The sequence below is a fragment of the Rhinolophus sinicus genome, linkage group LG07 (genome assembly GCF_036562045.2).
Source record: "Rhinolophus sinicus isolate RSC01 linkage group LG07, ASM3656204v1, whole genome shotgun sequence".
Taxonomy (NCBI): Eukaryota; Metazoa; Chordata; class Mammalia; order Chiroptera; family Rhinolophidae; genus Rhinolophus; species Rhinolophus sinicus.
Window position 1 is genome coordinate 70,896,040 of NC_133757.1, and position 25,373 is coordinate 70,921,412.

A 25,373-nucleotide genomic window follows, 5' to 3' on the forward strand; every position below is an offset into this window, starting at 1 on the left:
ATTAAAAAGTGCTATAAACAGCATGATGTGGGCAGTTGGCAAAATTTGAATATGGATTATATATTGGATAATAACATCAAATTAATGTTAAATTTCATGCATTTGTTGTATCCTGATTATGTAAGAGAACAGCGTTTTCCTTAGAGGTGCCAAGTCTCTTAACGGGTTTGGTGACAATGACAAGATGTATGTATTAAAATGTTAAATATTGTTGTTTTAAGCCACTAAGTTTTGGAATAATTTGTTATGCAGCAGTAGCTAACTAATGCTACTATCATTACCATCATCCTTATTATTAAAGTTTTATACAGTGAGTAAGTATGTGGGCTTTAACAGACAGTCTTGCAGGGTGGGTGGTGTCCCTGCATCCTAGCTAGGTGCTGGTACCATTCTGAGCCTGTTTCCTCATCTGTAAAATGGGTTTTATGTAGGGTATGATGAAGATGAAATGCAGGTAAAGTGCGTGGCTGAGGCCCTGCACGTGGGAGCGGTCAGGTGCAGGGGCGACAGTGATGAAGATAATGATTGCAGGGACACAAACTGTCTCGTCTGTGTCTTGTCTAGTGTCATCCCCCTCTGAGCACAGGCTCTGAGCCTGGTGGGCTTTTCAGCAACTATTTGTTAATGCAAGATCTGTGTGTCTGTGTGCTTTCTGTCTGTACACCCCTTTTGAGCCTAGGGGAGTCCCCAGCATAGGTCCTGTCTGTGTTGGCGGGCAGCGTGATCCCTGGCCTAGTCTGTGACCTTGAACCTGCTGTGTCCACCCACCTGGATGTCAGGTCCATGGGGGGCCCAGGGCAAGTGGGCTGGGGGTCTGGGACCTAGGGAGAGCTGAGGGAGGGAGGCAGCTTGTCTCCCCCTCCAGATCACCCCGCCTCTTTCTCCTGCGGAGTCTGGAGAACCTCAGCACAGCCACTTCTCCCCTGCACTTGGCGGAGAGGACTCGCGGCAGGCGTTGCCCTGGCAACGCAGGGATACCCAGCAACAAGTCCAAAGCGTGCATCATGTGCCCGCAGTGGACCAATCCGAGGGCCCGCCCAGAAGCGGGTCAGCCTCGGCCAAAGTCCTCCTTCTTTCCTCCTCCCGCCGGAGCCTGAGGCTCAGAGCTAATTACCGTAATTGCGGTGGGAGAGCTCCGAGTGCGCGGGGGCTGTAGCTGGGGGCTGGGTAGGCCCCGAGGAGCTGAGAGGGGAGGGAAGGGAAGCAGAACCCTCGCTCTCTAGCAGTCTCGCCGTTGCTTCCATAACCTCCATCAAAGAACTCATTAAGCGACTGTAACAGTGAAATGCTGGGTCTCACTGACCCGGTGTTGTTTGGGCCTGCCTTGTTCCCATGGCCTTCAGGCTAATAGGTAGCTCCTGCTTTAGACACGCTAATCATTGGAGGAATTCTGCTTGGGGGTTGAGTTTTTACAAAAACAGTCCCTTCCATCCCTTCCCTTGATTTAAACGATGCCTGAACTTTGGGCTTGCTTAAAATGGATTTGAGGAAACTCTGACGCCCCCATCTTCTCAATTAGGTGACTTCTTGATCAGTAAACCTTTCCTTACTCCAAACTCGGATGATTTGAACATTGGCCTTTTTGAAGCGTGTGGCACACGAACTTTTGGATCAGTAACATGCCTACTGTGTACACCTGCTATAGGGGAGGAGGATTGGAGCACTTGCTGTGTGTGTGGGAAACCGCAGCCTCTGGCTTGGGTAAATCCGGATTTGGGGGCAGGAATCAGATCAATGAGTTTGAGTTTTGAGATCTGGGATCTCAAAGGAATGGCTCAATCAATTGCTGTTGGCTATATTGAATTACACACACTCCACTGGGTCTTGGTTTCCTCCTGTACAAAAATATGAAAAATATACTCTTGAAGGAAGTATATAGAAAGACTTAGCTCTGGGCAGACTGTGTTCCAATCCAGTCTCTGCCATTTACCGCTCTGTGACTCTAGATGAGTCCCTTAACCTCTCTGAACCTCTGTTTCTTCGTCAGTCAAAAAAACAAACATATAGAGGATCCCAAAATTTATTCGTGGGAGTTGTAAGTATTTATTGAGAGAATGTGCGTGAAGTATATACTAGGCATTTAATGCACAGAAGCTCATTATCATCATGGTTTCCGCTCATAGTTACTGTGAGTTGTGACAACTTCTAGTGTCATTTAAGGGCTCTCAATTCAGTTTTGTCCGTAGATAAAATGAAGGCATTAGATAGGAGGCCTCATGTCGAACTGGGGTTTGTCTCCCCACGTGATTTTTTTTTTTTTTTAAAAACAGGTTTGATTCACTTTATTTTTCTTGTATAAAATTATGGGGTGGGGCCGGCCCGGTGGCTCAGGTGGTTGGAGCTCCATGCTCCTAACTCCGAAGGCTGCCGGTTTGATTCCCACATGGGCCAGTGGGCTCTCAACCACAAGGTTGCCGGTTCAACTCTTCGAGTCCCACAAGGGATCGTGGGCTCCACCCCCTGCAACTAAGATTGAACACGGCACCTTGAGCTGAGCTGCCGCTGAGCTCCCGGATGGCTCAGTTGGTTGGAGCGTGTCCTCTCAACCACAAGGCTGCTGGTTGGACTCCCGCAAGGGATGGTGGGCGGCACCCCCTGCAACTAGCAACAGCAACTGGACCTGGAGCTGAGCTGCGCCCTCCACAACTAAGACTGAAAGGACAACAACTTGAAGCTGAACGGCACCCTCCACAACTAAGATTGAAAGGACAACAACTTGACTTGGAAAAAAAAAGTCCTGGAAGTACACACTGTTCCCCAATAAAGTCCTGTTCCCCTTCCCCAATAAAATCTTAAAAAATAATAATAATAAAATAAAGTAAAATAAAATTATGGGGTGGCCACAGTTGGAGCCTGGGTCCTCTGCACAGAAACTGGTTTTTACACGATGGGTCTTTACAAGATGGTCAGTGAATTCCTGATAGGGAGACTTGGTGAACATGGTTGTCTTTCCAGAGTTCGGGGGTGAGATAGCTGTAGGTCTTAGAGATGGCATCAAAGGTGGCCTTGGCAAAGTTGCCCAGGGTGGCAGTGCAGCCCCTGGCCGAGGTATAGCAGTCATGGGTACCAGCCATCAGCAGCAGCTTCTTGGGCACAGGAGCTGAGACAATGCCAGTGCCCCTGGGGGCCAGGGGAGGCATCTCAGCACAGAGCCACAGGGGTCCATCACCCTGCAAGGGACGGTGTGGGGCTTGCAGACCTTGTTTCCCCAGTAGCCTCACCCCCGCACAGGCATGATGGAGAGCTTGGCCAGGATGACGGCCCGCCCTGTGGATGGCAGCAGCTACCTCCTTGGAGCGCTTAACACTCAAACCCACGTGTCCATGTGGTCCCCAAAGGCGACAAATGCCTTGAACCTGGTCTGGGGTCTGGGTCTGCTTCCGCACAGGCATTATCTTCAAAGCTACCTCTGTGAGGAATGCCCCCAGGAAAAAAAATCAATGGTCTCAAATTCCTTGATGGGCAGGGGGAAGAGACGGCTCTCCTACAGGGTCTTGATTTCATGTCCTCGACCAAGCAGCCCAGCTTTGCCTCCATGAGCTCTGCGACCTTGGCTGGATGATGACCATGACCGCGACCTCAGCTCCATGCCGCTGCAGAATCCTCCCCAGAAGCCAGAAGCTACAGCGGGCCTCCCATTCCAGGGCCCCGGGGGCCTCTGGGACCTCCCACAGCACCTGTGTCATCTGGAGAAGGTGAGTTTTGGTGTTAATCTCTGAGAAGGTGATTTTTTTTCAAATAGCCCAAATTGGGTGCTTTCACATGAAATGCCCCAGTAGGCATTTGAGTTTTTGATTCCTGGACTGGCTGAGCTCTTAAATCCCTTTCAGTTCTTTCCTTTGTTCATTCTTTCGTCAACAAACATTAACCGAGCACCTACTGGGTACTGTGACTCTGAGTCCTCAGCCTCATTGCAGAGAACGCAGACTCCAAGGACCAACTTTATCACTGACCACAGGCGGTGGCCCAGGATCTCAGTGGACATGAGGGAGGATCTGTCCTTCCTTCAGATTCTCCAGTGCTGGCTCCCACCTCTAGGCCTCTGCAACTGCTGTTCCCTTTGCACCAACTGTTCTCTCTGCCTGAAAGGCTCTATTCACTAATTGGCTTTTTCTCACCTTTCTTGTTTCTACACAAATGGCGTAGCATCAGAGGGGCTTCCCTGACACATGTAGGTCTTATTCTCTGCTCCCTTCACCCCACCGCTAGGATGGTTAGTCAGAGGAAGGATGATTGCGAGGAGGATTGTACTAGGTATTTTATCTATGCATGTTTCTGAAGCACCTCCAAAAGCTGAGAAGGGGAAATGTGTTCAATGTTCATTCGAGGTCCTTTCAGGCCTCAGGGCTGGCAAGTCTCTCAACCTCTCTGTGCCTCCTTCTGCTACTAGCACTGAACTTGGGACTATGAGGATGAGACGAAGTGAAGCCCTCACCTAGGAGGTGCTCAGTAGATGGCAGCTGATGTTATTATATAAACAGAAAAGGAGTTTATTGAAAGGATGTTGTGAGCGTCATAGAACCAACAGGAAAGCTAGAAAATTGGTTTTGGAAACTGGCAGGTATGAGAGAAGAGTCATTTAGGGAAGCAGCAGGGCAGCGTGGGGGGACACATCCAGCCACCCTTTCTTGGTGTGACCATAAGCTAGCAATCTGACCACTATGTGCTTCCCTTCCCCCTCATCTTTCAAACAGGGACAAAACTCCATGTCCTGGCCTCCTGGACAGATGTGAGCTCAGAGCAGACGACAGCCTGGGAAGGGTTCCAGAACGTTCTGGAAGGCTCGAGCTTGGTCCCTATAGCATCATCCATAAATATCTACTGTTGGGGCCCATTGTTTGTGGGACAGTGTGGTTATGCGAGGGCTGCAAGGGAATAGGGGAGAGCCCCCACCAGGGAGCGGGGAGGGGAGGCAGATTCCAGTCCTTGCTCAGTCCCTTATGTGCTTGGTGAGCTGGAGAAAGTCGCCTTCCCTGTCTGGGCCTCATCCAAATGAGGGGTAGGGGGTTCTGTAATAGGAAGACCTCTCCTTTCAGACCCCTCCTCTGTCCCCCACTTGCTGGTGTCCTTGGGGGAATGCCTCAACTTCTCTGAGCCTCAGTTTCCACATCTGAAAAATGGGATTCAGTAATTATGCTACAAGGTGGCTGTGAGAAGTAAATTAGATCATTCACTCATTCATTCAATGACTATCAATTCCAGGCATTGGGATTAAAATGAACAAGATCCTTGCCTTTGTTTGATGCACAAAGCTCTAGACGAATAAATGATCATCAGTTTTATAATAATTATTATACATGGTGTTTCATATGCACTTACTATACATCAAGCGTGCAGTGCTTGGCACAAAATAGATGGTCAGGAAACACTGGCTGCTATTACTGCAATAATTCCAGGACAAACACTACAAAATTCTCTCCTTTCTCACCGGCTCTGAAGTGTTAAAGTGCCTGGCTGCCTCGCACTGTGGGCGGGAGGCCGGAAACCTTCATTAGGGATTCCCTGGAGGCCTCAGGTGAGGAGGGTGGCCTGTGTGTGGTCCTGTTTGTGTGTTCTGTCCCTTCTGGGTAAATGCCTCCAATTATGTCCCCCTGCCTGGGCCTGAGGGTCAGGTTTCCCAGCCCAGGCAGGTGTTGTCCAGAGTCGCCCTGTTTCCTTAATCCTCAGGGCTCCAGAAACTGTCCTTAGAAGAAAGAACAACAGGCTTGCTGAGGCCACCATCTGTGCAGTCTCGATTTATAAATGCTCATGAGGGTGGCAGGAACAAGGTCTCTATAGTAACGGCTGAGGAAGGGGCTGTGCGTGTGTGTGTGTGTGGCAGGGGACAGGGAGGAAGAATCACCCAAGACCCTTATTCCTAAACCCTTCTTTCTACTGTGATGAACTATTAATTAGTACTCATTGCTGGATTATTATCCCTGGAGATAATTAGCTACTGTTCCTAACTGAAGTCTCGTGGGGGACATTCTCTAATGAGATTCATTCATTTCTGCCTACCTGCACCTGCCTTTCTCCTGGGATGCAGGAGATTGTGGTAGATCCTAGGGACCCAGAGGGGAGAAAACAGAGCAAAAGGACCCTCTATGAAGCTGAGTTTCTGAATGAGACAATAAGGGCAGAGCCTGAATTAGCAAGAGCACAATGATTTAAAAAAATACGCCAGTTATGATTATTCTGGAAGATGGAATGGAGCCTCCTAAGGTGCCAGTGTTTGCAAGGGCAAGTCACCGCCCCTGTTTAAATGGACCTGTTAGACCCAAAGATAGGCAGAAAGAGGAGAGAGGAGGAAGGACTCTGCAAATGTTCCAAGTCCAGAGTCTCCTCCTGGCCTTTGCACATGCTCTTTCTCCTCTTAGGAACACACTTCCTGCAACTTCACCCAGCTCATTACTCCTCAGTCTTAGGTCTCAGTTCATACAGTGACGCTTCCTCCAGGAAGCCCTCCTTGATTTGCCTCTCTCCCTTCCTCCAACTGGACTGGGGCAGGTGACTCCCCTAGGTTCCCACAGTGCCCCGAGTCTCTGCCATGCCAGTTTTGCTCACTCTGAGCTGTAAGAGCCTGAGAGTGTCTGTTCAACTAGATTTTTTTGTTGAGGATTATATTCTCTTCCTGATACTGTTAAGTGAAAAAGAGCATGTTTTGCAAGGTGTGTATAGAATGCTACCTTATGTATGAAAATGGAGAGAGGACACTGCACATTTATTAGGTGGCTAAAAAAGGAGCTGAAAATACCAAGTGCTGATGAAGAAGACACGGAAGAACGGGACTCTCATCCACTGTTCGCGGGAATGCAAAATAGTATGGCCACTTTGGAGAACGAGTTTGGCAGTTTCTTAAAAATCAAATGTACCCTTACCATATGGCCCAGGCATCCCACTTCTAAGTATTTACCCAAGAGAAATGAAAACATATTGTCCACATAAACACCTGTAAGTGAATATTTCCAGCAGCTTTATTCAAAATCTCCCAAACCTAGAGATGTCCCTGAACCCAATGTCCCCTGCACTGGTGAATGGCTAAACAAACTGTACTCCACCCACATAAGGGAACGCTGCCCAGTAATAAGGAGAAGCTCACTCCCGATACACACAGCAACGTGGATGAATCTCCAATGCATTATGAAGACTGAGAGGAGCCAGATACAAAAAAGTTGCACACCGTATAATTCCATTTAAATGACTTTTGGAAAAGGCCAAACTATAATGATGGAGATCAGATCAGTAGTTTTCAGGGATTCAGGGCGGGAGAGGAGATAGACTGTACAGGGGTACGAGGGAAATTTTTGGAGTAAGGGAATTATTTTGTATCTTGATTATGGCATAAGATATGTAACCGTGCATTTGTCAGAATTTATAAAATGGTACACTTAAAATGGATAGAACTGTACACCTAAAAGTATGAATGTTACTGTATATAAATTATACCTCAATATACCTGTCTTTAAAAATGAATTCCTAAAAAGGTGGGCGGGGGGAGATTGTGTGTGGGGAGAATGATATATGTATGAAGGCTTATATATGTATGAAGACTTCTGGAAAGGAGCAGGGAAAGGAATGGACAATTGACAAGAATTTTGACCTTGGAGGTGGCAGATGGGGGTCCCCATCCCAGCTCCAGTCCCTGATTACGGTGGTCTGTGGGGAAGTGCCTTGCTTCTGCCACATCTGTAAAATGGGGCATTTCACATCTACTCTTTAGCTTAGAAGAACTGACAGCAGAATCGCAGAATCCTAGGTGTAAAGTTGTCCTCTGCTCTCCTGGAGGTATGAGGGGGACCCCAAATGAAGGCAACGTTGGGGGTTCGTGGGGAGGAGCACGAGCTTTGGAGCCAAGAGACAGAGCTGATTAAATCCTAGCTCTGCTGCTCACTTTTCAGGTAGCCAAGGATTTGTTCCTTAGCTTCTCTGAGCCTCAGTTTCATCATCTGCAAAATGGGGACAACAATGATAGCTATCTTATGGTGTTGCCCTGAAGCCTTAGGAATATTTGGCATGTGGAGTGCTTGGCATGGAGCCCAGCACAAAGTGAAAGCTCAAGGAGAGAGAGACAGAAAAGGGGAAAGCTTTTCCTGTGTGACCTGCTCCTGGCCTGAATGACCAGACCCCTGGCCACCTCGCTCTGATTATATCTCCTACAAGTCCTCTCCACCCCACCCTTGATCATCCTCCAACACACACATCAGATCCTCTTCTCTCTCTCTCTCTCTCTCTCTCTCTCTCTCTCTCTCTCTCTCTCTCTCTCTCTCTCTCACACACACACACACACACACACACACACACAGGTTCTAGGAACTAACTGTTCCTACAAACAGTAACCCAAGGAACTATTTGTATTTTAAATTTTCCCATGGCCATCTTCTTCTCACCTTTCAGGTCTCAGCTTAGAAGGCCTCACCCCAGAGAGACCTTCCCCAACCACCCAGCCAAAGCCATGTGTCTCTCACCAGCCAGTCACATTCTACCTCAGGGGCCAGAAAACTATGGCCCTCGAGCCAAACGAACTGCTGCTGTTTTTATAAATAAAGTTTTATCAGCACACAGTCACATCCATTCATTTATATATTCTCCAAGGCTGCCTTTGAGCTACAATAGCAGAGTGGAGTAGCCAGGTGAGAAACCAGCTGACTTGCAAAGCAGAAAATATTTACTTTCTGGCCCTTTACAGAAAAAATTTGCAGACTCCTGCTCTATTACATCCCCTAGTCTGTTTTCTTCATAGCTGTCATCACTGTGTGAGATTATATTATTCCTTTATTTACTTGTTTATTGTCTGTCTTCCGTACTAAATGGAGGACAAAAATCATTTCAATCCCTGCTATACAGCCAGTGCCTAGCACATAGCAAGCATTCAAAAATATTTTTGTTGTGGAGTGAATGAATACCAAAACATAGGCTTGGGGTGTGCATATCTGGCCATGTCTTTCTAGAATGTTGGAGGAGGAAATGCCTTAAGAAATCCTCTAAACAAGCTCTTGTATTAAAAGGGGGGGAAGGCATTGTGTGTAGAGCACACCCACATTGAAGACAGTGAGCGAACCAGATCTCTGGGTTGGGAGGAAAATTCTGGGGTTTAAGAGTTATCTTGCTACTATCAAGCCCACATCTCTGCAAAAGAGGTGGGAAACACAGGACAATGAAATGCACTGCACAATCCTCAATTGGACGCCAACTTGGTAAGAAATGCATAAAGGACAACTAGTGAAGCTGGGGGTGGACTAGGGATTAGACAGTAGTGTCACAACTCTCGCTTCAGGTTGTGATTACTTCATGGGTATGTGGGAAACTGTCCTTGATCTTGGGGGATGCATGCTGAAGTATTCGGGAATGAAGGGGCAGTTCTGTCTGCCATTTATATGATTGAGACAGACACAGACAAAGATAAATGTAGAGAAAAAGACAAAGAAAAAGTGAGCGTGGCAGAACGTTAGCAATGGGTTGGTGAATCTAGGTGAAGATGACATGGAAGCTCATGGCACTAATCTTGCAACTTTCCTGTGGGTTTGAATTTTTTTTCCAGAATGAAAAAAGGAAAAGGAGGGAACAATAAACAAACAAAGCAGCCATTTCCAGGCTACATGCCCATTTCTTATTCTTCCTTTTGTAGCAAGTTCCCTGCTCCTCCTTGGGAACTGGAAAGCCAGAACTAGCCTCTCCGTGTGAGGCGAAATGGAGGAGTTAATGTGTTTCAGATGAGCTCACTCAAGTCATGCACTTGACAGCGAATTTGTTGAGTAGTTACTATGTGTCAGAATCCCACATAGCTTCTGTACCCACTCCCTATGGGTTTCACTAGACTTTGCCCCAGTGTCTTGATGGAGTTAACCTTTAGTTTGGGCACCTTTGTTGATAAACACTAGGTGCTTTATCTGACATTCCTCTATCCATGGGTGATCAGCAGGGAGCTCATTTGTGAGCTCAAATTCCACAGAATAATCAGCCCTCTTAGGGGACTGTCACAGTTGGGAAAACACAAGCTAGGACACAGATCCTTCTATTATCATACAAATGTTTGAATAGAGTTACTTTTTCATGTCTTCACCCTCCCTAAAGGAAGGTTCGTTGCTGAATTCATGTATGTGCCCCCAGTGCCTAATACAATAAAAGTTTTTGAGTAAATAAATGGATGAAATGTCTCAAAAAATAACAATAGCTACATTATTGGAAAATGTACCATGTCCAGACATTATTTCTAATGTCATGCCAAGCTGAGGCAACACGAAAAATCAGTAATATGGATCCTGTCTTTATTTAAAATGTTGATGTTTTGTTCATCGTGGATTTTTTGCATTGATTTTGATTTCTTCAAATATTGCGTTGAAATAATATTTATTTTGATTATTGAGTTTTTTTGGTGCCCCTTTAAATTTTGCACCTGAGGCAGGTATCTTCCTCACCCTAGTCCGGGTCCTGATGATTTATTTCCAACATTCAATCCATGCCATATCATTAACTTCTCATCACGACGCTGTGAGACGATACTACCATTATCACCATTTTACAGTTGAGGAAAGTGAGCCCAGCAAGGTTTGACTGCATCCACAGTCCCACAGCAAGGAGGAAAAAAAATCTGGACTTGAACCCAAGTTTGTGTGTTTTCTGGCTCAGAGACTGCTCAGTAACGCAAAACTATAAAATAAGTTATGAGTCAGGTTTTGAGTCAGGAAATCAGAATACCTAGGCTTGAGCCCCATCTCTGCTCCAAGCTCCTCTGAGCCCTACATTCCCACAGACCTCAGTTTCTGGATCTGGATCTTAAATATTCTGAACCTGACCTGTTTTCCCTCCAACACAGTTTACCAGCTTTTCCTCTCCTGATCCAGCAATAGCACAAACTGGAGATGGGGAGAAGCAGGTGCCAGCAAGAGCTCCTGAGCCAAAGGGGAGCTCAAAGACCCAGGAGGGGGTTGGGCCAAGTGGGGAGATTCTGGGGACCACAATAAGTGTCTGCCCCCTCCCCCTCCAGAAAAACCCCTACTCAGTTTTTGGGCAGATGCCAGACTTTTATTCTGAAGCCGAGGCCACAACCTATGAGGTAATCTTTGGGGCTGTATTCGAGGCGGAGTCCCATTGGCCGGCTGGCAAAGCCCCACCCCGGGATACCGGCTCCCCGCCTTCCCGGGAGCCCATAAAAGCGCACGTCCCGGCATCGGCAGCCACTGGACACCTGCATCAGCCCACAAAACTGGAAGCAGGTGAGGCACACAGGAGAAGGGCTTCAGCTACATTGGGGGAGGGGTGGTCTGGGGTACTCCGTACCCTGGAGATGGGGCTGATTTACAGGTCAGCTCATGGACATCTTCCCAGAAAGCGACAAAGACGGTGAAGTTTGACGGTCTGGAAAGCGAAGACCAACCAGGCTGACTACCTGGGCGGTAAATTCTGGGAACATGCCACGAGGTGAGGAGCGGGTAAGTGTCCTAGTTGCGACCTTTCCGTGCCTTCCCTCCTTGCCATTCTCAAGGGCCCCAGGAAGAGTATGGGAGGGTGAAGAAATTTGGGGGAGGAGGGTTCCCAAGAGTCAGAGGAACAGAGACTAGAGGGGCGTGGGGTGTGCCGGGGAAGAGAGGGAAGCAAGTCAAGTTTCTTCAGCACCGAGGCCGAGAACAGCTCTTCGACGACCAAAAAAATAAATTGCTATTTATTTCAGCACCGAGGCTCCGGACAGCGCCTCTCGGGGCCCAGAAAGGGAACCGCTTCAGCACCAAGGCTGAGGACAGCTCCTAGCGGGTTTCCCGGGCCGACTTCATTTCAGCACGAGGACCCAGGACAGCTTCCCAGGTAACGGGGAGCTCCTGTACCCTAATGGGAACAGAGGATGGTTTGAGGTGTCTGACACTTCTGGAGGCTTGTCCCTCATTTAATGGATTTTTCAACGCATTATTTTCCAGATGAGTAGATAACATGAAACCATACACAGAAATCTGTAATTCCCAACAGATGAGACGGCCAATCTGTAGAACTGGGGGGGAACGGAGCCTGCCAACATTACATTATTGTGCTCTTTCTAGACTTCTCTGAGAAGCACTGTGGAAGAATTTTACATACAGTATGTCATGCCATCTCTAACCTTAGGACATGGGTGTTATTACACACCCCAGGTGACAGTTGAGGAAGCTGAGAACCAGAGAGGAGCAGGTATATAATAATAGCCCAAGGGATCTCAGGCCAAGGGTGAACCTGCAAATCAACCCCACGTTCTTCCAACTCCAAATTCCATGTTTCATGGGTAAGAGTTGGGCCCTTGGAGATCAGACCCTGCCTCTCTCCAGGGGGACCAGGAACAGAAGACAGGAGGCAGTGGGGAAGCAAGAAGCCCAGATGTTACAAGCTGGGAAAGAGCAGTGAGAGGGGGATGGTCTGAGACATGGGGCAAAGGGTGGCAAAGGCTGGAGAAGTTATGGTCCAGTGCTGTGTGGAAGACTAGTGATTTTGTTGTTCTGATGTACGATGACAACAAGTCACAGCTTCCCCATAGCGTGGATTCCCATCGACCTCTGCCCAAGATGGACAAGCTAGTGTGGGGGAAGGAGGATCAGGGAGGAATCACTTCTACCCAGGGGGTGAGCTGGCTAAGTCGATGGGCTAATTCCAAGGAATAAAACAGGGGCATGCACCCCGTGAACATGCCAGTGATGGCCATGCATGGTGTTGGCCATGTCACTCATATGCCTCCACAGTCCTGGAAATACAAAACATCTGACCCTGAACCCAGGGCCTTAACCACCTCACCACACTTTCCTGGGGAATCAGTGAAGGGATGGTAATCGAATCCCCCCCTAGACCAGGATTCTATGGAGACTTTTCAATAAACATTTCAGGAATGATTTTTTCTCCCCCACCCCCTATCAGTTTCATGGACCAACTACAGGACAAGTGCAAACTTGTGCCTGGTAAGTGAATTATGGCACCATCGAGGCTCACCCCCAGTTCTCTGAGACATCCTAGTCCAGTCACAGACACCACGTCGAGGTCATTCCGGCCTCAGAGCCTCTGCCTTTGCTGTCCCTCAGCTCGGAATGCTCTGCCTCCCAAAGCATCCTACAGCAACCTCTGTTTTCTTATCCAAGCCTCATTTCATCAAGGGAAACTTCCCTTGTTCTCTCACCACCCCTCATGTCAAGTCTGTATTATACACTCTCATGGACCTGGGATATCATCTCTCTGGTACTTATTCCAATTATTGTTGTGTGAACTGTTTGCAGGATTGTCTGCCACCTCCAATTACACTGTGAGCTCCATGAGGGCAGAGATTGTATTTTCACTGCTGTGTTCCCAGCACCCAATCCAGGGACTGGCACACAGCAGGTGCTCAATAAACATTTGTTGAATCAATAAAGGCATCCGAGAATAAACCAATACATTAATCAATAAATGAATTGATGGTTTCAGCATATACATGACGATCATGCTTCTCCAAGGTCTCCCCCAGAGAGATCATAGGATGATGGTTGCTGCAGGTGCTTATTGGGTAGTATAATTAAATTTGTGGACACTCAAGGGTCAGCCAGCCTACTAATAGCCCCAGGAGAGAATCAGGCTCTAATTAGCAATTATGAGGCATTGATTCCTCATTAGTTCTGGCAACCCTGTCTCCCTTCTCAGCCCCAGACTAATGAAATCTTTCTCTCGGGAGTACTGCCTCAGTGGGTCCATTAACAAGCAGAGAAAATACAATTACAAGACACCTACATGCCAGAGGCTCTTTGAGAATGGGGTGGGGAGAGGGGTTCAATGTCTGGGTTAAGGCTAATTCTGAGAGATTTTCCTGTATATTTAGAATCATCCTTTGGGAATGGAAGAGCTTTCAGATTGGAAAAAAAAAAAAAAGTCTTCCAAGATACTGCCCTTTAGGGACCCCTATGAAAGAGGAGATTCTGCCCTGGTATTTCTATGAATGTTTCCCCCTGGGTCTCACAATCACTCCAAATTAATCATCTCAACCTGAACACCCAATCCACCCAACTCCCAGTTCGCCCCTCCCTCCATGTCCCCACCAATGCGGCAGCGTCTTCACATCCCAGACTCCCTTCCTTCCTCATCCACCCCCGTATTCACCAACGCAAGTCATTCTGGGTAAATCCATCTTCTTCTCCATCCCTCTGCCTCCATCACTGCCTGGTCATCTCACGGTCTCTTCCCTTCACCACCACCCCCAAACACACACACACACACACACACACACACACACACACACCGAGAGAGAGAGAGAGAGAGAGAGAGAGAGAGAGAGAGAGAGAGAGAGCCAATTCTTTCTCCACATACAGCAAGGAGTCTTTCTAGAACACAAGTCTGATCAAGTCCCACCCTTGCCTTTAACCTTCCCAAGACTCCCATTGCCTGTAGGATAAAATTCAAATGACCTCACACAGCCTGCGTGATCTGGCCCCTTCCTGCTGAGAGTAATTGCCTATCATTTTCCCACCAGCTACACTCAACAACTAGCCCAACCAGGACATCTCTCGCTGGGATACCCTTGGGAAGCTCACAGAGAATGCAGATCCCTAGGACCCTCCCAGTTTCAATAAGTGAGAGGTGGAGCAGGCCCCAGAATCTGCATTTTAACCACTGATTCTTATTTAAGGGACTCTTTCCTTTGGTTAAAAAAATGATTTTAAAAACCCCACCAACCTTTCATTTCTCCCAAACACCTCTGGGAGAGGGTACCTCAGTTAATTTCACTAGTTTCATCTTTATACCTTCACCCACCCCCACCCCCCGCCCAGTTCAGTGCTAGCACCCAATAACTAGTAGAGATGGAAATGCTGGTGTCTGAGCCCTGTTGTCAGACGTGCAAACATGGAGGGCCACACCTGGTAAAGATGAGCCATCATCCACAGTGGTGCTGTGGGCATCTGAACTGAAGGTACAAGTCATTGAGCTACGTTATTACACTTGGTCAGTGTCCAATGATCTTAATTTGGAATTCCAGGCAAGTGGAGCCTGAGACAAGGACCCAAGTGTGTGGTTTATTTGGAAGGTGATTCCAGAAAGCAGGAGCAAAGGGACCGGAGAGTGAGGCAACGAAGCTGGGAATGCCAATATAAGGAATGTAGTCCAGTTACTCTAACAGACTTGAAATAACAGTGGCTTAACCAAAAGGGAAGTTTATTTTCTTCCCTTTGACTCAGCAATCCCATGCCTCGATTTACACAGATGAGAAATGAATATCTGTTTCTACAGAAGGAAGGAAGGCATGAAGAGAGGGAGGGAGGGACCCACTTCAGAGGCGAATCCCTTCCTCTAGAGCAGGGGTGTCCAAACTGCGGCCCACGGGCCAACTGAGGCCCGCAATCCATTTTTTATTGGCCCGCAGCAAATTCCAAAAATATATTTAGTTTACTTAAATAAACCAGGTGAGGCAATATGTACTTCACCTCAAGTGAGTGGCCAGCTGTTTGTATATTTTACCGCATATGGCCCTTGGTGAAAAACTTTGAAAAAGTTTGGACCCCCCTGGTCTGGAGCAATTGAGTAAGTCCACAGCTGGACCACTTTCCTTATCAGCCCTCATCCTCCAGGTCTACCAGACACCTGCTTTGATTGCCCAGGGCCGGGCACCAGGCAGCAGGAACAGCCCTATTGTTCAGGAGCTTAGGAAATGACTCAAACCCAGCTAACCCCAGCCGCTTGTCAGACAGAAGCGGCTCCCTACAGCTTCCACTTACTGTCACCCGGTCCCTGGTGCACGCCTTGTATCCTCTTGTTTGGAGCTCCAAGTAACAAAGGGCTCTGCCTTTCTTCTATGCGAGTGTCGCTATATGTCCCGTCATCAAAAAACCTTTAAATCTTATAAAATACACAGCACATAAAATTTGCATTGTAACCAATTCAGGGGCATTTAGTGCCTTCCCAAAGTTCTGCAGGCATCACCACTACCTACTTCCAGAACATTCCATCACCCCAAGAGGAACCCTGTTTCTATTAAGCAGTCACTCCCCATCCCCCTCCCTGCAGCCACTGTGTCTTCTGTCTCTGTGGATGTGTGTGTTCTGGACGTTTCACGTACATGGAACCACACACTGTGTGGCCTTGTGTGTCCGGCTTCTCTCATGAGCACCATGTGTTCAAGGTCCATCCACTCTGTGGCGAGTGTCAGTGCCTCCCTCCTTTTCACGGCTGAGTAATATTCCAGAGTGTGGATATATTCATTTTTTCCCCAGACACTGTTTTAATAGCTTTAGATACATCACTTCCTATGGGTAGGTACCATTATTATACCTCATTTCATAGGAGAGGAAACCAAGGCTCAGGGAAGTAAGCGAGTTGCTCAAGGTTTTGCAGATAGTGGGTGGCAGAGCCAGAATTTCACATGGGCAGTTTGCATCCAGTGTCTGCATTGTGAAGCATGATTTTACACCCTTCTCATAGTTTGGTACACACAACGTGGCAATTGTGACATGTTCCTCTCTCATTTCCACAGGGGAGTTGGCCAAGGCACAGACAGGAGTGGAGACTTGGGGTCACACAGAAAGTCATCTCCAGCCATGGCTGCAGAGGGCTGGTGAGGGCAGAACTCAGGCGCTGATTGTCCCGGGGCTGCTTCTCCTGGGCTCCAGGGGCAGTCACCTCCCACCGGGGAGGTGGGCTCTGCCAGAGAAAGCCAGAGCGTTGATTAGATCCTGCATCTTAATGGGTCCTTCAAAGAGAGTGGCTTGGGTTTCCATGACAACAGGCAGGCGGCATCATAAGGAGATAGCTGAGGTTCCTCCCCAGACCCACATCAGGCTCTGGAATCTGTCCCCTTCCAACCCTGCCTTTCTGGATCCAAGAAGCCCAGACAAGAGGCAGCTGTGTGGATGGTCAGCGCTCTCCATGGCTGCTTTGCTCAGATACCCCTCTTTGGCCCTGCCCCAGCCTGGTGAGGGAGGGATGGACAGAAACAGCAAAACAGGCACATGAGCAACATAAGGCAGAAGGGACAGAGCATGGGGAGGGGGGTTCCAGGGGCCCCTACGTCAACTCAAGTTTTCCCAGTAACATGACCAGCCAGTCAAGGGGTTAGAGACAGCTCAGAGATGGAAATTAACAGGACTGGACAGGGTGAGACTTTTTTTAAAATTAAAGTTTATTGGGGTGACAATGGTTAGCAAAGTTACATAGATTTCAGGCGTATAATTCTGTAATACGTCATCTATATATCACATTGCGTGTTCACCACCCAGAGTCAGTTTTTCCATCACCATGTATTAGGGTAAGACTTTTTAACCGACAGCGACCAGGTGGGTTTCAGAATGTGCTCCTCAGGGCAGAACAGGGAGATTTGACAGACAGCAGGGGAGGCAATAATTGGAGAAAAATTCATTCTTGTTTTATCCCACCTGGCTCAGACTCAGTGATAAACCAGTTGTCAACAAAAGGAAAGTACGAGAGGCTTGTGAATGTCTCTGACTTCCAGGGAGAGTAGTTATAAAGGATGTTATTAGAACCTTGGAAAGCATTGGAATTTGGATGGAGGATTAGATGATAGGCCTTATCAGTATTAAAGTTCCCAATTTTGATCGTTGAACTGTGGGTCTGTGAGAGAATGTCCTTGTTCTTAGGAAATGCCCACTGAAATATTTAAGAGTAAAAGTTTTACTCCAACCTACTTCCTCAAATGGTTCAGAAAACATTACATATACATTGTATGTATCTATATGTAGATACATTTTGTACATTATATGAATTTATAATGTTTTATACATTATATATTATTTTACATATTTTCTACATATTATGCAACATTATTATATTTTGTTATAAATTATAGGTGTGTATTATTATATAATATAAACATATATCATATACTTACATTATGTAACACATTCATTATATATGTTATGTAATAAATATATGGATTGGGGGTGATTGCTAATGGGGAGAGGGTTTCCTTCTGGTGTGACAAACAATTCTGGAAACAGAGGTGGTGGTTGCACGACATAGGAAATGTACTAAATGCACTGAGTTGTACACTTAACGTGGGTAATTTTATTTCCATTTTAAAAATTACAGACCCTAAGAAAAGTTTCTTTCTTGCTTGTTGTTATAGGGAACCATGAACTCAATAGCATTTCTGTTAGGCTAGTGAAGAGAGTCACCTCTTCAGGCCCTCAATAAGAAAGAAAACAATATATATCTGTCATGCCGGGTGTCATGCAGGGTGTCAGCTCCTGCTCCCTGCATAAGAACGCAGGACATGGTGAGGCCAAAAAGGAACACCCACGGAGCCATGGATAGGGGAGTCATACCACTATATTCTCGCTGGCGGCTGGGTTGGAGACACAGGAAGCAGGAGCCACACTACCCGCAACCTGCCGTCCACTTCTCTGCCAACCGACCTCACTTGTTAGCTGCAATCCACCATGTTAACTGCAAACCGTGCCTCTCTGCAATCTGCAATCTGCTACTAGCGTAGCCACGGCAGTTATATTAGTGGCCAATGGCTCACTGGTTACTGCTGACGGCCAACTAGCCACAGCTGATGGCCATCTGATCACAGTTGATGGCCATTTACTACCTGAGCCAGCACCTTTCCACGTGAGGCTGAGAACCTGGATACTGCACTCCTGGCTCTGTCCCCAAAAATATCATTGGATGCCACTGATGTCAGTCACCTCTGCTTGGAGAAGCTGTGACCAAAATGCCTCCACATAGCTCTCCCACGGCAGAGTCTTCTCTCCTTCCCCAAAATTCAAGCGTGTGTGTTTCCTCACAATTCAGAGGACTGCTATAAAAAAAAAAAAATTAAAAAAAAAGGAGACTTCACCACAGACAGCTAAGAAAGTAGTGTGGACAATGTCTGTTTATGTTTTATCTTGATGGAAAAAATCAAGAGGACGTTATTGAAATGTCCTTTTGATAGATGTGTTTAGCTCTGAATCTCTCACTGATGTTATAAAAAGAACCAACTGTGCAATAAATGTTGGGACTTTTAAAGAGAAGGGAGTGTCCCTTCATCTTTGGCGGAGAATTCCCCTAAAATGCTGTTGTCATGCGGGAGCCCCTGCTCGTTGCCCCATTTGTCATGCGAGACGGCCTGCGGGGTCTCAGCTCCTGCTCCCCACACAAGAACGCAGGATATGGTGAGGCCACAAAGGAACACCCACGGAGCCATAGATAGGGGAGTCATACCACTATAGTCTCACTGGAGGCTGGATCCACACGACCTGCAACCTGCTGTCTGCTTCTCTGCCTGCCACCCACGACTGACCAACCAGTGCAGCCACGGCAGTAATATCAGTGGCTAATTGGCTAACTGGTTACAACTGACGGCCAACTAGCCACAGCTGATGGCCAACTACTACCCGGGCCAGCACCTTTCCACATGAGGCCGAGAGCCTGGAAACTACTCTCTGGGACTCTGTCCCCACAGCTGTCTTGTAGGCGTGGAGTGATTCACTGAGGTACTGAACGTGCCTATGGTCCATCCCCTGGGTCTTTGCTCCTGTGTGTGCTTTTAAAACCACATACGTACAAACTTACTGACATCCCTCCCACTTCTAACTCCCTTCCCCTGAAAGAGTGGCGTCTGATTCTCTCCCTTTTAGCGGGCCAGACTTATCAAGTTTCTTCCAGCAAATAGCATGGAACTGAAGTGACACTGAGTGACTTTCAGGGCTACATGACACCTCCGAAAGACTATCTGCAAATATAGTCGCATTGGGGGTTAGGGTTCAACACATGAATTTTGAGAGGACACAATTCAGTCCACAGCAGTCACTAAGCTTGGGGTACTTTGTTAAGCCAATATAGATAACTAGAATAATCTGGAATGCTCTATTCATCCCCTGGACTCCCACATCCCTGACCACACACACTGACTTAAGTTATCTCCCTTGATCAGATTCTGGGTTCTTGAGAAGATGTCTGTCTGCTCACTGATACATTCCCAGCTTCCAGCATGTGACCCAAAACATAGTAAGTGTTTAGAGTATCAATAAGTATGGCTGAATGAATGAAACAAAGACATACACGAATACCTCAGGCCGAGCTAAACAACACAGATCTATCTATTCCCTTCAAGGACACATTAAGACTGTTTCTTAAAAACTAAACCATGGCACATTTTCCCAATGAAGAGGCAGTTTCTCTGGAGAGGAAACAGACATAGTAAACAAACTCGTGGGGAACCACGTGATTTGGTTAGTAATTATAGACATGCAAATTAAAGCCACAAGCTTCACTTAACAGGTTCCAGTTACTAGTGCTGTATCACAATCTAGTTGAAAACGTACAGGCTTAAAACAATCATTTTCTTATACGTCACGGATTCTGTAGGTCAGGAATCTGGGCAGGGCTCAGTTGGGGGGCGGGGTGCTTCTTGTTACCTGTGGGTGGTGTCAGCTGGTGGATAGCTGGTCTGGAAGGTCCAAAACAGCTTCATTCACAGGGGGACACCCCAGAAGGTAGGTTGGAAGACTGGGCTCACCTGGGATGGTGGAGCAGAAGGTCTACACGTGGTCTGTCCCACCTGATGGTCTTGACTTCTTTCATGGTGGCTGGCTTCCCCAGAGTGGGCACCTCGAGAGACTGGGAAGCTGGTGGCCTTTCACGCCCTAACCTCAAAAATCTCAGCACCACTTCTGTCTTACCCTACAGGTCAAAGCAGCCACGTGTCCACCCACATTCAAGGGGAAGGGACACAGTCCTCACCTCTCATGGGAGGAGGATCAGGGACCAATCAAACTGTGAGGGTTTGGAATCCTTATTTGCATAGAAATGGACCTATCAGGGACAGGGATGGGCACTCCTCTCTATATAAGCCATTCACCTCTGCTTCAACGGAGTGCGCTTGCAGTTTTCCTCCAAGACTGAATTTCTCTAGCAGGAGCTGTAACACCGCAAGAGTCTCCTCGCTGGAGACCCTGGACTGAGATGTCTCACACCTAAGCTGTCTTAGATCCAATTGAGCTGTTTTCACGAAATAGCCTTCCCTCTTCACCCCACACCAAGGATTTCTGCTGGCATTGAACTGGTGGTGACCACCTTTAGGTGTCAGTACTGATGAGTGAGGAATAAATGAAATGGAACTAAATGAACGAGAAGTGAGTGAGAACGGGAGATTGACACGTAGGGTCACCTGCACTGACTGCACCCCTAACATCCTTGCCCCGCAGGCTTTCCCGCTTCTCCCGAGCGCCCCCCGTCGGTCAGCTGTTCCGCCATGCCTAGCCCGAATCAGATCGCTTGGCCGGTTTAGCCTTCGTTCTCTCTCCTAATTGGCTCCGAGTTGCTCCCCATGCTTTTTGGGCAATGCAGTGCTTTGGCACTCGCGGGCGTCTCCTGTTGGCTACGGCATTCAGCCAGCCACAGGAAATGCTTAACCAAACTTCCCCGGGTCCCACAAGCTATCGCGATGACATTGAATCACGGGAATTATAGTCCTCCGGTTGACAATTTCCGCCAGATTCCGCTGCAAATAGAACGACAATTCCCACCATGCACCGTGCTAAAAGTTCGCTGGGGATGGCCCATGGCCTTCTGGGAGATGTAGTTTTCAAACTTCACAGTTCTTTCGCTATCCTAAGAAGTAGGCCAGCTCAGAGGACTACATTTCCCTGCGCGCTCCCATTACCCAACGGCACCAGGCCGCAGCAGCCATTTTGTTCCACCCTAAGAGCCTCTAAGATGGCGGCGGGGGAGACGGTGAAGGTTGCAGCCTGCCTCTCCAGGCTCTAATCCATCGCCTCCCCGTCCCCCGGCGGCCATCCCATGGCCTGGTGGAGGCCCGGACCATGGACCTCCGCACCGTCGTGTACAATGCCGCCCGCGACGGCAAACTTCAGCTGCTACAAAAGCTGCTCAGCGGCCGGACCCGGGAAGAACTGGATGAGTTGACGGGCGAGGTGGCTGGCGGGGGGACGCCGCTGCTCATTGCCGCCCGCTATGGCCACCTGGACGTGGTCGAGTACCTGGTGGACCGGTGTGGCGCGAGCGTGGAAGCGGGCGGCTCAGTGCACTTCGATGGCGAGACCATCGAGGGCGCACCGCCACTGTGGGCCGCCTCGGCCGCCGGCCACCTGGACGTAGTGCGGAGCTTGCTGCGCCGCGGGGCTTCGGTGAACCGCACCACGCGCACCAACTCCACGCCCCTGCGCGCCGCCTGCTTCGATGGGCATCTGGAGGTGGTGCGCTACTTGGTGGGCGAGCACCAGGCCGACCTGGAGGTGGCCAACCGGCACGGGCACACGTGCCTCATGATCTCCTGTTACAAGGGCCACCGTGAGATCGCCCGCTACCTGCTGGAGCAGGGCGCCCAGGTGAACCGGCGCAGCGCCAAGGGCAACACAGCCCTGCACGACTGCGCTGAGTCCGGTAGCCTAGAGATCCTGCAGCTGCTGCTCGGGTGCAACGCCCGCATGGAACGCGACGGCTACGGCATGACCCCGCTGCTGGCGGCCAGCGTGACGGGCCACACCAACATCGTGGAGTACCTCATCCAGGAGCAGCCTGCCGAGGAGGAGGCGCAGCCAGGGCTGACCCGAGAAGGCCCCTCCACCAGCGCAGGATGCGTGCAGCCCCAGGGGTCTCACTGCTGCACTTCCTTGGCAGAAGAACCGCTCAGTGGTGATTCTTACGAGAGCTGCTGCCCCACCAGCCGGGAAGCGGCAGTGGAAGCCTTGGAATTGTTGGGAGCCACGTACGTGGATAAGAAGCGGGATCTGCTTGGGGCTCTGAAACACTGGAGACGAGCCATGGAGCTGCGTCACCAGGGCGGTGCGTATCTGCCCAAACCAGAACCCCCTCAGCTGGTCCTGGCCTATGACTATTCCAGGGAGGTGAACACCGCGGAGGAATTGGAAGCACTTATAACCGACCCGGACGAGATGCGCATGCAGGCCCTGTTGATCCGAGAGCGGATCCTGGGTCCCTCTCATCCAGACACTTCCTATTATATCCGTTACAGGGGCGCGGTGTACGCCGACTCAGGCAATTTCGAGCGCTGCATCCGCCTGTGGAAGTATGCCCTGGACATGCAACAGAACAACCTGGAGCCTCTGAGCCCCATGACCGCCAGCAGCTTCCTCTCCTTTGCCGAATTCTTTTCGTATGTGCTTCAGGACCGCGCGGCCAAGGGCAGTCTGGGCACGCAAATAGGCTTTGCAGACCTCATGGGGGTGCTCTGCAAAGGGGTCCGGGAAGTGGAACGGGCCCTGCAGCTGCCCAAGGAGCCTGGAGACTCGGCCCAGTTCACCAAGGCCCTGGCCATCATCCTCCACCTGCTCTACCTGTTGGAGAAGGTGGAGTGCACGGCTGAGCAGGAGCATCTGAAGCACCAGACCGTCTACCGGCTGCTGAAGTGTGCCCCCCGGGGCAAGAACGGCTTCACCCCTCTGCACATGGCCGTGGATAGTGAGAGCACGAACGTGGGCCGCTACCTGGTGGGGAGATTCCCCTCCCTGCAGGTGGTCAGGGTGCTGCTGGACTGCGGGGCCGACCCAGACAGCCGGGACTTTGACAACAACACCCCGTTGCACATAGCAGCCCAGAACAATTGCCCAGGGATCATGAATGCCCTGATTGAGGCGGGGGCCCACATGGACGCCACCAATGCCTTCAAGAAAACAGCTTATGAGCTGCTGGATGAGAAGCTGCTGGCCAAGAGCACCATTCAGCCCTTCAACTACATCACCTTGCAGTGCCTTGCGGCCCGCGCCCTGGACAAGAACAAGATCCCCTACAAAGGCTTCATCCCGGAGGAGTTGGAGGCTTTCATCGAGCTGCACTGACAGAGTTCTGAGAGGGGGAAACCGGACAGGTACAGCCCACATGCGTCCTTGCTCTCTCGCTGAGCGCTTCCGGTGGCACGGAACAGGAGAAGGGCTCTCCCGCCTGCACGGCCCTTCACCACTGCAGAGAGTGGGAGAAGCAGTTAGCGAGCTGTTGGTGCTAGAAGCCTTCAGGATCACGTGCTCGGACATTGTCTTTCTCCGGAAGGACACACACCCGTCCTTAATTGGGAGAAGACACGTGACCTACCGCATGTCCCACCTGCCTGGGTCTCAGAAGATTTTGCCTTCTTACCAAGAGGCAGAGGGATTGAAGCCATTGCCTTCCTCCCCTACTAGAAACAGGAAGAAGCTGAGAATCTGTCGCTGTCCTCTGCCCCTTGCATGGCTGGATAAACCCAGCCGCGGAATGCAGTGTTAGGACTGGGGGCTCCCAAGGTGGAGACTCAAGAAGCAAGACCGCCTGTCACTTTTTCCAGCACAGTCACACCCGGCTCTCTCCCACGTTGCCACAGTCAGGGCCGGGCGGGCAGGGCTGTGCCCAGGGGAGCCTGCCACTTACATAGCTTTCGGCTGGTTTGGTGTTCTGTTTATTTGTAGGTGGGCAGGTTACAGGCATTACACAGGAGTCCTGAGGTTTTGCTGCCTTTTTTTTTTTTTTTTTTAAGAATTTGAAATTTTGTTTAAGACTTGATAAGTTAATTTCCTGCAGCAGTGGTTTTGTTGTGCAGGGGGGCCAAGGCCCTCAGGAACGAGCTTTGTTGTGTGAAGAATGTGGTAAAGGATGGTAGACCATGATATTGGTCCCTAAAACGGAGGTGGCGGTACGTTTCTTAAAACTTCACTCGTTTGCCTTTTCCTTGGGTCTCCCACCTTCCCATTCTCATCAGAGAAGAATTTTTTTTCTAAATAAGAATCAGGCAAAACGCCCAAGGTGCTGAGCTTAGCATGAGTTTCCCTCCAGCGAGAACTAGTAAGGTTGGTTTGAGGTTTGGGTTTCATAGTTTCTGACTTCCGGCCGCTTCAGCCCCATGAATCACATCCGAGTGCAGTTTCGTTGTGGGCATGGCCAGCCCCTCTTACAGCTGCTCAAGGACCCGAGTCCAGGTCTTCCTGAAAAAGTCTGAAGTGCAGCGTGAAGTCAGTAAGTCAACGGAGGAGATGCTGAATGCTGAGAGCTGAGGTGGTACAAAATCTTGGTATCCCATCACTTGGGGCATAAAGTGCTCATGCTAGAGAACCTGCTTCAGGGAGATTTTTCTCCAGCGATACTGCGTATGCCCTGGGGGCAGAAGGAAACTGTTCTTGGCCTGTTTAGAGGGCAGTGAATGGCAGAAGGGGACAGAAGCTCAGGAGAAGGGCCACATTCGGGACAGTGGCATCCTCACCCCACGCCTTCCCGCAGCCTTGTCCAGTGGCAGCTACATGGAGGCCTTCGGAAGCCACAGCAGGTGCCTGGATGTCCCGCCCTCCGAGAAAACTCGGTCTCGTGTGGATTTGCAGTGTTAGTTAGGATGTTATTTATTTACAAGACCAGGTTTTACCTTCCATCGAGGCGGTAAACGCAGCTACTGTCCCAAAGCACGGAATAAAGAAATGAGGCCATTTAAATGTGAGTGCTGGCGGTGTTGTTTAAGTCATTAAAAAGACAACGCTCCAAGACAA

At 49.2% G+C, this 25,373-nt stretch overlaps 1 protein-coding gene, 1 long non-coding RNA gene and 1 pseudogene across 4 annotated transcripts; 2 read left to right on the forward strand and 1 right to left on the reverse strand.

The window, feature by feature from the left end:
• Positions 1-2,829: 2,829 nt before the first annotated feature.
• On the reverse strand, positions 2,830-3,589 carry LOC109453861 (small ribosomal subunit protein uS5; annotated as a pseudogene).
• Positions 3,590-11,099: 7,510 nt separating this feature from the next.
• On the forward strand, positions 11,100-18,920 carry LOC109453858 (uncharacterized). 3 transcript variants are annotated; one of them, XR_012498029.1, is made up of 4 exons: positions 11,100-11,192; positions 11,281-11,408; positions 11,648-11,778; positions 16,421-18,920. It is a non-coding gene; the product is annotated as an uncharacterized LOC109453858 (long non-coding RNA). The 3 variants fall into 3 exon arrangements; XR_012498030.1 differs by having other exon boundaries at positions 11,146-11,408; positions 16,421-16,501; positions 18,029-18,920; XR_012498028.1 differs by having other exon boundaries at positions 11,148-11,408.
• A 2,659-nt stretch (positions 18,921-21,579) lies between these two features.
• FEM1A (fem-1 homolog A) lies at positions 21,580-25,373 on the forward strand. The gene has a single exon (XM_019744243.2). It carries the CDS (start codon positions 21,714-21,716, stop codon positions 23,706-23,708), a length of 1,995 nt encoding a protein of 664 aa, XP_019599802.2. The 5' UTR covers positions 21,580-21,713; the 3' UTR covers positions 23,709-25,373.